We start from the raw sequence: 12,555 nt of genomic DNA, 5'->3' as shown, positions 1-12,555 counted from the left end.
ATAACCACCTACCTTCCGAATCTATCTCTTTAGAGACAACAGAACGATGTAAGTTTTTGTGACCGAGGATAATCACATCATTTTCTTCTTAGAGGTAGGAGAAACAAGAACTAAACCAACCCAACTCAGTTTGAACTTCAAAGCCTCTACTTCTGTCAAGTGAGTCTCCCGTAAAAGGACTAAGTCCGGATCATACGAGGCTAGATGAGAAAGTATTCTCTTCCGTTTAATGGGGTCAATAAAACCTTTCACATTCCGGGAAATAACCCTGAATGAAAATTAATTTAACAATATATAAAACCATATGATCAACAGTAATAAACAAGGGGAGATAAAAAATCGAAACAGGGAAGGAAAGTAGAGAAAAGGAAGATAGTAAAGAGGAGAAAGGGGAAAGAAGTACGAATAATAGAAAAGACAGTACATGTCAACCATTAAAGAGAAACAAATATATAATAACGAGGGTAGAGAAAAGGGATTGACAATTGTAAAATGTACCTTTAGGGGGGAACTAGAAGAAAATGACGAGTGACGACACACAAGTGAAGACTGCATACCCGAACAGGAGAAACAAACCACAACAGGGAGGTGTATAGAACGAGCAGGAAATGGATGCATTAGGAAACTCCAAAGACAAATTCTGTGAGAAGATAAAAACAGAGGAGAAAAATAAGAATATCAGATATCAACAAAAAGATATCAGCAAACAGTAGACAACCTGCATGGGGAAAAATAGCTAATGAAGTTACATAGAACAACAATGGTACAGTAAAAAGAGATAAGTCAAGGTATCAAAGCTGCAGAAGAAGGACCATTTCCATTGATGTGGAATGACATTGAATGAATTTTCTCAAGTCTACTGGGTCTTCAAAGGTGGAAGCATGGATGAAATAACCCATATCTTGCGCCCATTGTGCGCAGTGCAGGACCAAGATCAAGAAAATCCTCCTGACTTTTGACAGTTATTGAAGAAACGTCTTTTGAGATGAATAATTTAGAACCAGACCATGTAAGTTGTTTTTTGGCTTTAGCAGCATTTTAAAACTTGTAGGAGGTCAGTAAAGTTCAAAAAGAGGAAAATTACACCCCTTAGTTTAGAAGAAACCTACTTAGAAGTCAGTCTATGAGCCCGCTGGATAATTAGGTTTGTTGGTGGAGGGAGGTCCAGAAGCTTTGGGAAGAAGTTGGTGAAAAAATGTACAGGATCGTCACCCTCCAAGCCTGCCGAAAGACCATCTAATTGAAGATTATTTTGTCTGTTTCTATTCTCAAGATCTTTAGCAGATTTCTTCAACAGTAGGACCTCCTTCTCTGAGGGAACAACCTTGACAGACATGTCATGTAACTTTCCAACGTGTTTTTCCAACTTAGTAATACGAGAATCCAAATAAGTCCATTTAGCGTCTAAGGCTTGCAGACGAGCATTTGTTTCCTCAATAAATGGGCGTAGGGCACATATTTCATCCAGCACAGTGTCCGAGGATACAGGATAGACGGACTTTGGCGGACAAGGAGGGTCCTGTTGAGGACGTTTGGCGGCAGAAGAAGGAGTCTGCATTTTAATTGAAGAAGTTGATGAAGCCACTGGTGTCGAAGAATTAGATTGCACCATCTTGTCGGTACTTTGTATTGAGGAAGCAGTATGAGAAGAGCCAGATTCAGGAGCACGAATAGTAGACTTTTTATTGATGAAAAGTAGTTTCTTACTCCTTCCCATAAGTAAAGAATCGTTGAAGAACCAGAAAATTGTAGAGAATTGGGAGTATAATGTTTCAGTATATAGAAACATTGTTGTTAATTATGTTTCAAGAATAAAAAGGCATAAGATAAGAGTTGAAAATACTACTTTCATTTTTAAAAAGAACTCCCAAATTAGATTAACTCAGAAGTCAGCTGGTCGAAAAAATCTGATGAAATGCAAAACAAACCATGCCTTGTATAAGAAAAAACATGGTAGGTATATTTAAGTTGAAGTTTTCTTCAGGCGTAATGCACTTGAAGAGAAAAACAGCATTGCAGGGAATACAAAATGGCGGCTGAAAATTAGGAGGTATGTTTCTTTTGAATATCTCCAAACAAGAGTGGAAAAAGCCATGCTAATACCCACAGACTGTCCAGTAGGTGTTCCGACGTCTGTAGAGCACACCGTTTCAGTTGTTTATGAGGGCTGGAACTGCAGGAATCAACACAGCATCTCCCGTCGTGGGACGGAGCTCCGCGTTAGGCTGCCATCTTGTTTTGCACCACGCGCTGCTCTCCTAGAGTAACATTTTAATTGCCACAGGTTGTAATATATTTATGGTGCTTTATTTTTTCAAACCCTCCCTTGCCTGCAGGGGAACCACTTCAGAGGCCAGTGCCTAGAAAGACAGGTTGTTTTTCATCACCTCATGTAGCACTTTGAGAAATTCGAATTGTTTTCACTGCAGCCCATGCCTTTAAGTGAGCCGGGTCCTGCGGCTGTTCTTAAAACCAGTTGCTGAAATGGGTCCCTATCGGGCTCTCCATTTTCACCTTCACCTTCACGGTAAAAAAACAAATCTGAACTCCGCAGCAGTGCCACCCTTTACTGGCTTTGATGTAACCAAAGAGACTCTTTATAGTTTTTTCAGTCTTACCGTTTCAGAACTGAAGCATTTTCAATATTATATACAGCAAAGCCATAGTTGTTGCTAATTTATTTTATGCAACTAACAACCATTGGCTAAGGCAATAGTGCTAGCTTGTTGTAGTTATAATATTACTTGGTGTATCATATTTCTTAATACAATGACAGAAACCGCAAAATACCAGTTTGGCGTCACACTATGCTAAGGACAGATTTTTTACTTATGTGTTTTAAGCTGCGCCCTTCATTTCATTGGCCGCACCCCTTTTAGAGACTCTTAGTTTTTTCATCCCACTTAACATTCTTACATATATAATTTAGTGAAGTGCCGCGTTAACATTTTTCGTTGTCTTCCTTCGCAAAGTTCATGGGAAAACAGCAGATTTACGCTTATCTAGATGCGTGTGAAACCGAGATTTGTGCACAAATGTATACTACACATATCCTTATTTAACAGTGTCACACAGTGTTCTTTTTCTGCACAATGATATTGTACATAGAACAGTATAGTGCACATGTTTGTATGGCCTAGATTGACAGCACAGCTGACACCAGACAATTGTATGGTCCTCACTAGAGAGGAGTGTTGGTTTGTCCATATGTTGGGAGTCAGGAGTACTTCTTTTGATTGGGCAGACGATGTGTACTTCCAAAAAAAGGGCTTGCCCTCCAAAGCACTGATCGTTTTGTTTATTTATCCAGCTGCCTTACTAGAGCATTCAGGGCCACCACCCCATGACACTAGAATGCTATTAGTGTCTTAGAGAATTTGTTTTTCTCTGGAAGCAACCGAGATGGGAGGAGGGCAGTCCTTCATTAACCTACAAGGAGTTTTAGGTCTGGCTTGAGAGTACACGTCACACAACCATATAACTTACACTTCTATTATGCAACAGTTCTTTGGCATCACACAAATACATTAATGTTTCTATTGCATTTACTTGTAATACTTCACATTATCATACAGCATTACTCTAAAGCCGGATCTATTTTCATTGCCAATGCTTGTAATAGGTTAAAAATGGTATTTCCTTCTAGTGAAAACGATCTTGTCGATAGAAACGTCACGGATGGGATGAGCTGGGGAAAGCCAAGGTAAACCAGCAAACTCTGCAGCGGGTGATGTTCGAGGGCTTGGCTAAACCTTGCTGGTGAAAAAATAATTCTTCTAACGCCATTGGTTGGTTCATTCCCCACTGCAAACATCTGTTTAAGGTGGGCAAGAGGGCCGACTCAACAGTGCATCTGTCTGTAATTAAACAGAATTAGTATAGTAACAGAGACTTGTTGTGTGAGAGATTTGTATGGCGCTCGACTACTACTGTTAGGGTTTCACGGTGCTGTCACACTTGGCACGCTTTCATCCAGTCTGCTTTCAGAAAGTCTTGGATTGTTAGTACTGTGTCTCTAGTGAATTAGATGGTTTCATGCTTGGTTGAATATATATTCAATAGATGCGCTCCATAGATATTAGCGTTATGGTATTTGTTACCATTATTTCTGAATTTTGTATCACCTGGGTTAACACTTTGAAAGTTAGTGTTGTGTAGATGAATTTCCCTGTGAAGCCGCTCTCGATAGTGCTTCAAGGCCTGCCTCTTAGTGTGGGCGGTGGTCCTCTTCTGCAGGATATTCTTGGCTGGTTGCTTGGTGTTTTTTCCATGGTGGGGTAAAATGGATTGCTGAACCAGAGTTATAAATGATCATAATATGAATATTTTAACAGCTAGTGCTCGCTGCTTTGCACTGAGTGGCAGAACTGAAACAATGTGGTTGTTATATTGGATAGATTGCATAGTTTGTGTATGGCTCTAAACCGGCAGGTCTAGGTCTATACAGGGTGAAGTGCAGCCATGCCTGTCTATCAAAGGATCCACATTAGGCTGACCGTCCCCTCAGCGTCGTAGAGATCATCTGAGTGTGTTCCTCTGGGCAGGGAGGCCTTGGTGTTGTATTGCTCTTTCTCCCTTGATTCATCTTCCCAACAGAGGCTTCCTTTTGATATTGTAGCTGGAGAGCATGGACCATGAACATGATTTTATCTGGAAGCTTCAAGCTGGCTTCTTACCAGGCAGAAGGACCACATATCTGTCACTTATAGAGATATATTTAATTTTCATGTCTATTCTGAAGACAGATGGGCTGCTTCTGACAGACTGTTTACATCTATAGCACATTCCATTCAATGGAAAAGACTCTAAGACAATAAACAATTCTCCCTTCATTGGTGTGCCATCCTGTGAGCCCTCACGCAGAACAGCCCTGGTGGCGTTTCAGTTCGGCCCTTAAATAATAGAGCATTCATTGGATTTGATCACCATGAAGTGCTTGGGCATCGGCCATTGCATGAAATGGTAAATCTGTCCCCTGGGGATCGGGGGGGGGGAGAGGCAAAACAAATCACCCCAGTTGCAAGCTGCATTGTTCCTGGCTCCCCAATTGCAAATTTTGACTATACAAGTTGAATCACTACCTAGACTTTGTTCACCGTACCCGCTAGCAGCCATGTATGTCCAACTATTGTAGATGATCCTGATGGCCCACACCCACCACTACCCCCACCGCTGCACATCATATGTGTACGCTCATTAATAAACAGTGAGGGGACTATTCACAGAGTGCCTGGAAAATGGGGAATACTTACTCAAAGAAGGGATTTGGTGTTGAGCTAGGAAGTGTTTCGGGTTGGCTAGATGGGGGTTAGGGAGGGACAAGCACCCACCCACATAAAAGTAAGTCCGTTGCTGTTCACGAACTGCACTTCAAAAATTTCTACAGCCCAAAATTCCCAAAACAGTAGTAAATGTTCTCCAGCACCACACATAGCCAGCCACTGCTGCTGTAACACCCTCCCCAAAATACTAATGGAAGCAGGACCTCTAAATACTAACCCGAACGAACTAATGTTAACAACTTATTTGATCTTTTAATTTTATTAAATGGTCAACAAATTATATAGCAATATGCAAATTATTTTAACAACCTTTTATTTTTGTATTAATTACATTAATCTACATTTTACACGTAATATTTGTAATACATAATATAATCTTTTTACTTCTGGTGGGATGTGTATTAAAAAATTCAGCTTTTAAAATTTAATTTATTATATTAAAATAAATTAAATATTGAATGCCCAACTAATTTAATAGTGCTGTATCGTTTTAGCTCTTTGTTTTAAATATATTCAATTAATTTCCATGAATATTTGTCATAAAAATATTGTCACAAATGTTTTAAAAATTTGTAAAAGTTTTAAATAGAGCTTTTCTTAATAATAATAATAATAATAATAAAAAAATCCTACACTTTGCCATAGGAATATCTCCATTCTGTGGGTGGTGATCTCTGCCTATGTGTGAAAAGCTATCAGCAGGAATGTTAAGCTTGTAAATTAAGGTGCACACCCAAAATTCAGGCGTTTGAAACATGCAAGTTTTCATTTTGCAGGCAATTTTCACCCTTAAATGGGAAATAGAGAAAAGTAGTACATTTTATTAGAAAGTGTAAGAGAAGATTTATATGTGTAGGTTTACTTTTGTACGTTTATGAATCGGCTTCTCGTACAGTACTAGCAAACCTTGGTGGAAGGCCAAGAAATCCCCTTATTGAGGTGTACTAAAGCTAGAGGTCTAGATTGTCTCACTAATCCGATTTTATGCTTTGCAGCTCCTTCAGAACATGTTTGAATGACAATGTCCTAATAAGTATAGTGCAAGATTTAAGCAACATTTCAGTAGGCAATAATGTTTATAAATCTATGAGAAACATGCTTGTGTTGGACAAACTCCTACAGCGGTACACAAAGTAATCCTTGATATTTTGGTACAGATTTCAGTGCGTTGTTGTTCTGACAAACATTTGTTCTTTAAGATGTCTTTGTGAAATATCATTGAATATGTGTGTTCAGCTGTCAGTTTCCAAATCTTCTTTATAGTAGCTCCAAAAAAAGAATTGCTCCTCATTCTTGTAAAGTTCTTGACCAATGCGGTCTACAGCCAGAATTTCTAATTTTTTAATGTTTTATATATTACTAGGTTTTGCTCCCATCAACGTCCTACACCAGTGGCCTCCAAGACTGAAAATCTTTCTGCCTGAATTTATGAAAGCAGAGACTTGAGGGAACATGTGTGAACAGGTCTCCGCTCGGGTAAGAAATGAGTGATACCTTTTCACCAATGTCTTGGGTCCGGTTACCTAACTATAAACCACCCTCTTACTGTTGTTCACTCCTCTGTCTGGCCTCTGGAACAATGTTTAAATACACTAAATGAATATCAAATCTTGGCATGGCTTTTCTCACACCGCATACAGTCAGTACCTTAAAGTGAGAGCGTGTTGGACAAGATACATGTTTATAATGGTTTTATTTATATTTTGCATGTGTAGTTTATATGCATTGGGAAGAGGTCAATTACTTCTGTAACCAAAGTTCTCCAGGACTGTGTCTTTCATGGACTCACATGCTTGAATTACTTCCTGCAATCTGGCTAGTGACCTTTGCAAGTCAATGTTTATTTAGCCGTGTAACAGTACAGTCCATTAAGGTGGAAACCACAATAGACTAGAGTTATTTTTTTTTTTTTTAACAGATAACAGGTAAGACTTTATTTGCATAGTTACTTAAAACCATTGCAATACTTACAAAAAATAAAACCGTATTAAAAATGTTCGTGCTCCCTCATGAACGTCGCAGCATGAACAACTAAAAATGCTTCTGTGTCATTACAGTTCTAACGTCCGGAATGCTTGTGCCTTTGCAACCTATAAGAAAAATGCGATCCGCTGTGACAATTAGTCGTCCATTTAGTACAATTACCCCAGTATTCCGATACCCTGCAGATTAAGAGTCAGTTTGGCATTTTTGCCCAAGCTGCTTCAAGGAATCTAACTAGCCTTGTGTTCAATTGCAGCGATGAGGGATCAAAGCATGCCAAAACTGCTTGTCTCCTCGTCCTGCTCCCTCTTTGATCAAAGGGAGTTTTTAGCAGCTGCCTCCTTTCTTGACGCATCTCCGTGCAAGTGCAGATGATATGTGTGATGTCGCCCTGATCCTTTTTGCACAGGCTGCATAGAGTGAAAGCCTGCACCCTTTTCCAGGGAGGGAGCTTCTGCATGGTTGGCAACACTCCCAGCCGGAACTTTAAGAATTTTAATAATTTCTTTACTTTTGAGTATCCCAAGTTAAAAGACTGTTGTGGGGCTAGGGTCTTATATGTGAACAGAGTCATCCAGGCGTGCGCTCTGACAGAAAAGGTTGCCTTGTCCTGTAGCAATGAGTGTATCTTCAGCGTCTTCCACACCGTTTTTTTAAACGCTGAATGGAGGCAGTGTGTGTCCCATAAGGGGGAAAGGCCTGTGGTTGTCAATGCATCCTGAAGATATTGACCTGTGGGTGAGTTCTGCCTCTGTTGGATCTCTTGCCAGAGGAGGTGGTTTAATGTGTTAGAGTTTGCTGACCTGATCTTGTGCCAGCAATTGATGAAAGCTCCGTAGCTGGCCCAGGTTTGCTTTATCAGACCAAACGCCAGTCAAATTTGTGCCGGTGAGGTGTAGGTCGGGAGGCTGAACATTGTTCTATATGCTTTGACAAGTGTTTTATCCAGGAGGTTGCTAGCTCTCCCACACAGTGCCTCAGTACCGTAAGTAATAGAAGGTAGTATTTTAGCCCGGGCTACCATCAAGAGTGGACTTAGAGCGGGGCCAAGCAGTTTAGCTGATAAACCTTTCCTAGAAAGTGCAAGGATCATCCCTTTCCTTTTAATCTCCTCTTGCTGGCGACTGAATGAACCTTCTTTGTCTATATAGATTCCCAGGTACTTGTAAGCCTCTGCTGTTTTGATATGCTTGTTACCCAGGTACCATAGGTAGCTCTTTTTTCGATTCCTGTTGATTGTCATGGTCCTCGATTTGCTTAAGTTTATTGAGAGACTGTTTTCTTCAACGTAGAACTCTAGGTAATTCAGGAGATGTTGCAGGCCCACTGCCGTGTGGCTGAGTAGGACTATGTCGTCCGCATAAAGTAAATTAGATAGTGGGGAGCCCCCTAATCTGGGTGCGTGTGAATTACAGTTATTGAGTGCCAGAGTTAAGTCTGCCATGAATAGATTGAATAACATGGCGGCCAGCACCCAGCCCTGTTTGAGACCTTTAGATGTTTTGATTTTTCCTGAGAGATGCGTTCCTGAGCCCAATTTGACTTGAACCCAGGTGTCGGAGTGTAGGAGCATGATCATTGATAGAAGGTTATTAGGGATGCCCCATCTGGCTAACTTAGACTACAGTTTGGGCCTCTCCACATTGTCAAACGCGGTTTTAGTCGATAAAGCGGATATGGAGCTGAGTTTTCCTGATTTTTGCCATGTCCATTAACAGTGACATTGCCATGATGTTAGTTATTTTGCCGGAGTTTTTTCGGAATCCTGTCTGGTTTGGCAGGATTATTTTGTTGTTTTCTGCCCAGATTGACAATTCCTCCAGCAATGTTCCCGCAAAGTATTTGGCTTAATTATCGATCAGGGCTACTAACCGATAATTGGCTGGTAAGTTCTTGCTGCCCGTTTTGTGGATTGGGATGAATGTCGACCCTTTCCATGATTAATAGACTAGAGGTGGCAATACAGGGCCGCAACCACCCTGCGAGCGCAACGGATCGGAGTTTCATGGCTCATCAAAGTAGTATATTGGAGTCTCATGACTCACGAACCAGAGTAAGGAGGGTCTTGTAAACATATGAAAGTTAACTTAAGAAATGTTGTTAGAGGGAAGTAACTTTTTCTTGATCAGCATTGTATCTTTCATAGCAGATTAACAAAGCAGTACAAAAGGTAAAGAACTGTAGACCGCAGAATCGATGCTCACCTTAAAGGTAAAGGTTACGCAGCACCATCTGCCCAATTAGTGCTGCGGATCTTAAGTGGATGTCTAAGCAGGCGTGCTTTGTGACTACTGGGGGCACCCACTCTGCATCGTTATAGATGTTCTTGTGGAGCGCCCTAGTGAGTAGTGCTGTCATGCCTCGATGTAGGAGTCCCTTTTTCTTTCTCAGACGTCCTGGCCATGATGAGAAAGGCAGCTCAAGCAGTAATCCCGACCAGAACATTACGATCTTCTGACGCCAAATTGGTGACAGTACCTAGGGTGAAAGGTTAACTGGGGGGGCAGAAGTTTCTCAGTTAACGCAGCAAAGGCCTGGAATGCACTTCCTCTTTCTCTAAGAAGCACGACCAACCTTCTTGCTTTCAGGAATACAATAAAAACTTGGCTTTTCACAAACTGATCCAAACCGATGTGCCTTTCACTCTATCTGGTTTGATTTCTCTTTAGGCCTTCTCCTAGCACCAGGACACCTTTTTAGGTCGAGCCTAGACGAAAGCAAAGCGAAAGCTTTGCTGTCTAGGTCTCGACAACTTATGTGATCACTTTTGGGGTAATGTGGACAGCAGACTGTCACGAGCTTCTCCTGCCGGAGATTTGACCTCGTGAACGCTCACGCTTTCGCGTTGGTGAATGCACGCAGGCACAGGCACACACACTCATACAGGCGCAGGCACGCACACACACACGCACACACACACACACACACACACACACACACACACACACACACACACAGGCGCAGGCACACAGACACAAACATACAGGCAAACTCACCCGCCCCTCTTGTCCCTCGATGCCCCCCCTCACCGGCTCCTCTCGTCCTGTCCCTCCGTGTCCAGACTCCGCAGCCCGCTCCGTTGTTTCTCTGCCCCTTCAGGTGCGTGTCACGCCTCCCCTTTCTCCCGGCCGGAAATGCTATTTGTGTGTCAGGCCTCGTTTTCACCACGCAGTTTTTTTGTTTTGTTGCTGGCTTGTTCTTAAATGTTTACATCCTGTCACCAGAGCGCGAAAGGGAAAGATGGACGGCCCGTGCCGTGCGCAAGAGCTGGCGTTGTGATCGCGCGCTCGGCGACTCTCTTATGGGCTGCAATTAACCTTGAGAACTGCGAAATGGAGCGTCTTGTTGCTATTTTTCAAGAGAGCATGCGTGCTATAATAAGGTGCTTCGCTCCGCAGGCGGTACACGAGGCTTCATAAACTACGGTCGGGTAGTTTGTATAAGTCACATTAATTCCCCGAATGGGGTGAACCGCCTCATTTCACGGACCACTGCGTGCCTACAATGATGCCCAAACCACATCTCTATGATCCATTTCTGCGCCGCGCCTGCTCCACTGCACTGCTTTCATATGTGTTCTGCCCCCACCCCTCCATAAGAGGCCGCATAAGCAGCTCGCCCTCCATTGCCTGCAGGTTTTTAGCGCCGGGCTTGAATCGGATCCATTTCAGACTGAATCCTGAAACTGACTGACATTTGCCTTAGCAGTGGCAGACCTCTGCTGAGAATGTCTGCAGCTGCCGGATTATTTCACATGCATCAGTCTGTCTGAACCTTTTACCAGAGCCCATCCGTTGACTACCCAAATTTAATAAGCTGGAAGTTGGTCAACATGTTTTCCTACGTTGACTGTATGAAGGGACAAACTGGAGTTTGAAGTTACTTCTAATACAGCTAAAAGTTTTAACCTGCGTTGGCCTATGCCAAAGGTGGCCACTGTCCCTGATTGTTTTCCAATAGAGAGGCTTCAGCCTTCAGCAACCTCCTAAAACAATTGCCTATTACAACTGATGCTCTTACGACTTTTCATCGTACAGAGTAGGTTGGCTCTGTTTTTACAATTCTGCTAATTTGGCTGTTAGGTTTGAGCACCTGGTCCTAAAAAAAAACAATCAGTCCCTCACCCCTCAGTGGTATTACCCCTCAAACGACAAAGCCTCTTGTACATGTCCTGGGCTTTATGGTTCTTTGAAAGCATGATTGACAGGTGTTTCAGTCAGCCATATTTCCTTTAAAAATCAGTGCTTGCATGATGCCAAGCACTGCAGGTGCAAGAATCCAATCCAGGATGCTCCACCATCCAAAGAGACAATTCTCCAAATGCTTCTGGCGGATACCATTGCCTTTAGTGAAACACGAAGATCTGCCATGCGCCAGCATTCGAGCCTTGCCTTTGCTTGTAGCCTGCTCTGCAGTAGAGGCCATACTAGTAAATTGACCTAGATCAAGGCTGGCCCAGGCGGTAGACCCCCATTGAAAGCACCTCGGCCTGGCTTTGCTTGACTTTCTGACCATGCTGCAGGGAGAGTGCGTTTATTCTATGCAGTAGCTTCAGAGGTAAGTAAAACGTTGGCTTTTGAGCTATATAACAGTCATATACTGCACACCTACACCGATTTCTAAGTCCCAATAGCAATGTTCATTGTCATCCACATCAATGGTGACCTCGGAAGCATGAAAGGCTGGGTGGCCCTGTCTGGATCCAACCCTGTCAGAGCAGGCTGTCCACAGGCCTGCATCGTAAGTGACTTTCTCACTGAGACACCTTCTGGCTTTCTGCACTGCTGACGACGCTTGTGTTCCTTCCTTGCACCTTTCATTGACTTGTTTCCACTTTCTATTTTTGCACCAGAGATTGACAGTTTTGTGTGACCCGGTACCTTCCGTTCCAACCACTATTGTGTTGATTGGCAGTTAACTGCCTGATTCCAGCTCAGCTGGTAATACAGCCACAGCCTTCTGCCGACCCTGGTTGGGTGTTTTGAGGGTTCGTTTGTCAAATAGTTTGGACACCTCATCAGGGGGTAGTAAGCGCTATATAAATGCAATTACGATACTGTAAATAACTTCATACAACATGCATAGTAACGAGGAGTGCCGACAGGTGGGCGCACTGCCGCCAGCTCTTAATTCTCCTCCTAGCCTTGCACGAGTTTTATTAGGAGCTCCGGTCATGTGGTACCAGTCGCATAAGCCAGTAGACACCTATACATTTCAGCCCCATAGCAGGTATTAGTTATGGCGTACTTTCAGTTGTTCAGTTTAACTTCCAATTTCTTTTCTCACAAGG

The 12,555-nt window shown here is 42.5% G+C and overlaps 1 protein-coding gene across 4 annotated transcripts in view; it reads left to right on the top strand.

Annotated features, from left to right (window-relative positions):
- The window catches only part of LOC144764025 (uncharacterized), a 297,464-nt gene that overhangs the window by 70,722 nt on the left and 214,187 nt on the right, over window positions 1–12,555 (top strand). For all 4 annotated transcript variants that reach the window (XR_013596298.1, XM_078650155.1, XM_078650158.1 and 1 more), the window contains exon 2: window positions 6,646–6,758. Coding sequence is in view for 3 of the 4 variants with exons in the window: in XM_078650155.1 (XP_078506281.1) it covers window positions 6,735–6,758 (24 nt within the window). In the remaining variant the exon portion in view is untranslated. The remainder of the gene's footprint in view (window positions 1–6,645; window positions 6,759–12,555) is intronic.

The sequence above is a fragment of the Lissotriton helveticus genome, chromosome 6 (genome assembly GCF_964261635.1).
Source record: "Lissotriton helveticus chromosome 6, aLisHel1.1, whole genome shotgun sequence".
In the NCBI taxonomy this organism is placed as follows: domain Eukaryota; kingdom Metazoa; phylum Chordata; class Amphibia; order Caudata; family Salamandridae; genus Lissotriton; species Lissotriton helveticus.
The sequence above is the reverse complement of the archived record's forward strand: the minus strand, read 5'-3'. Positions and strand labels throughout refer to the sequence as shown.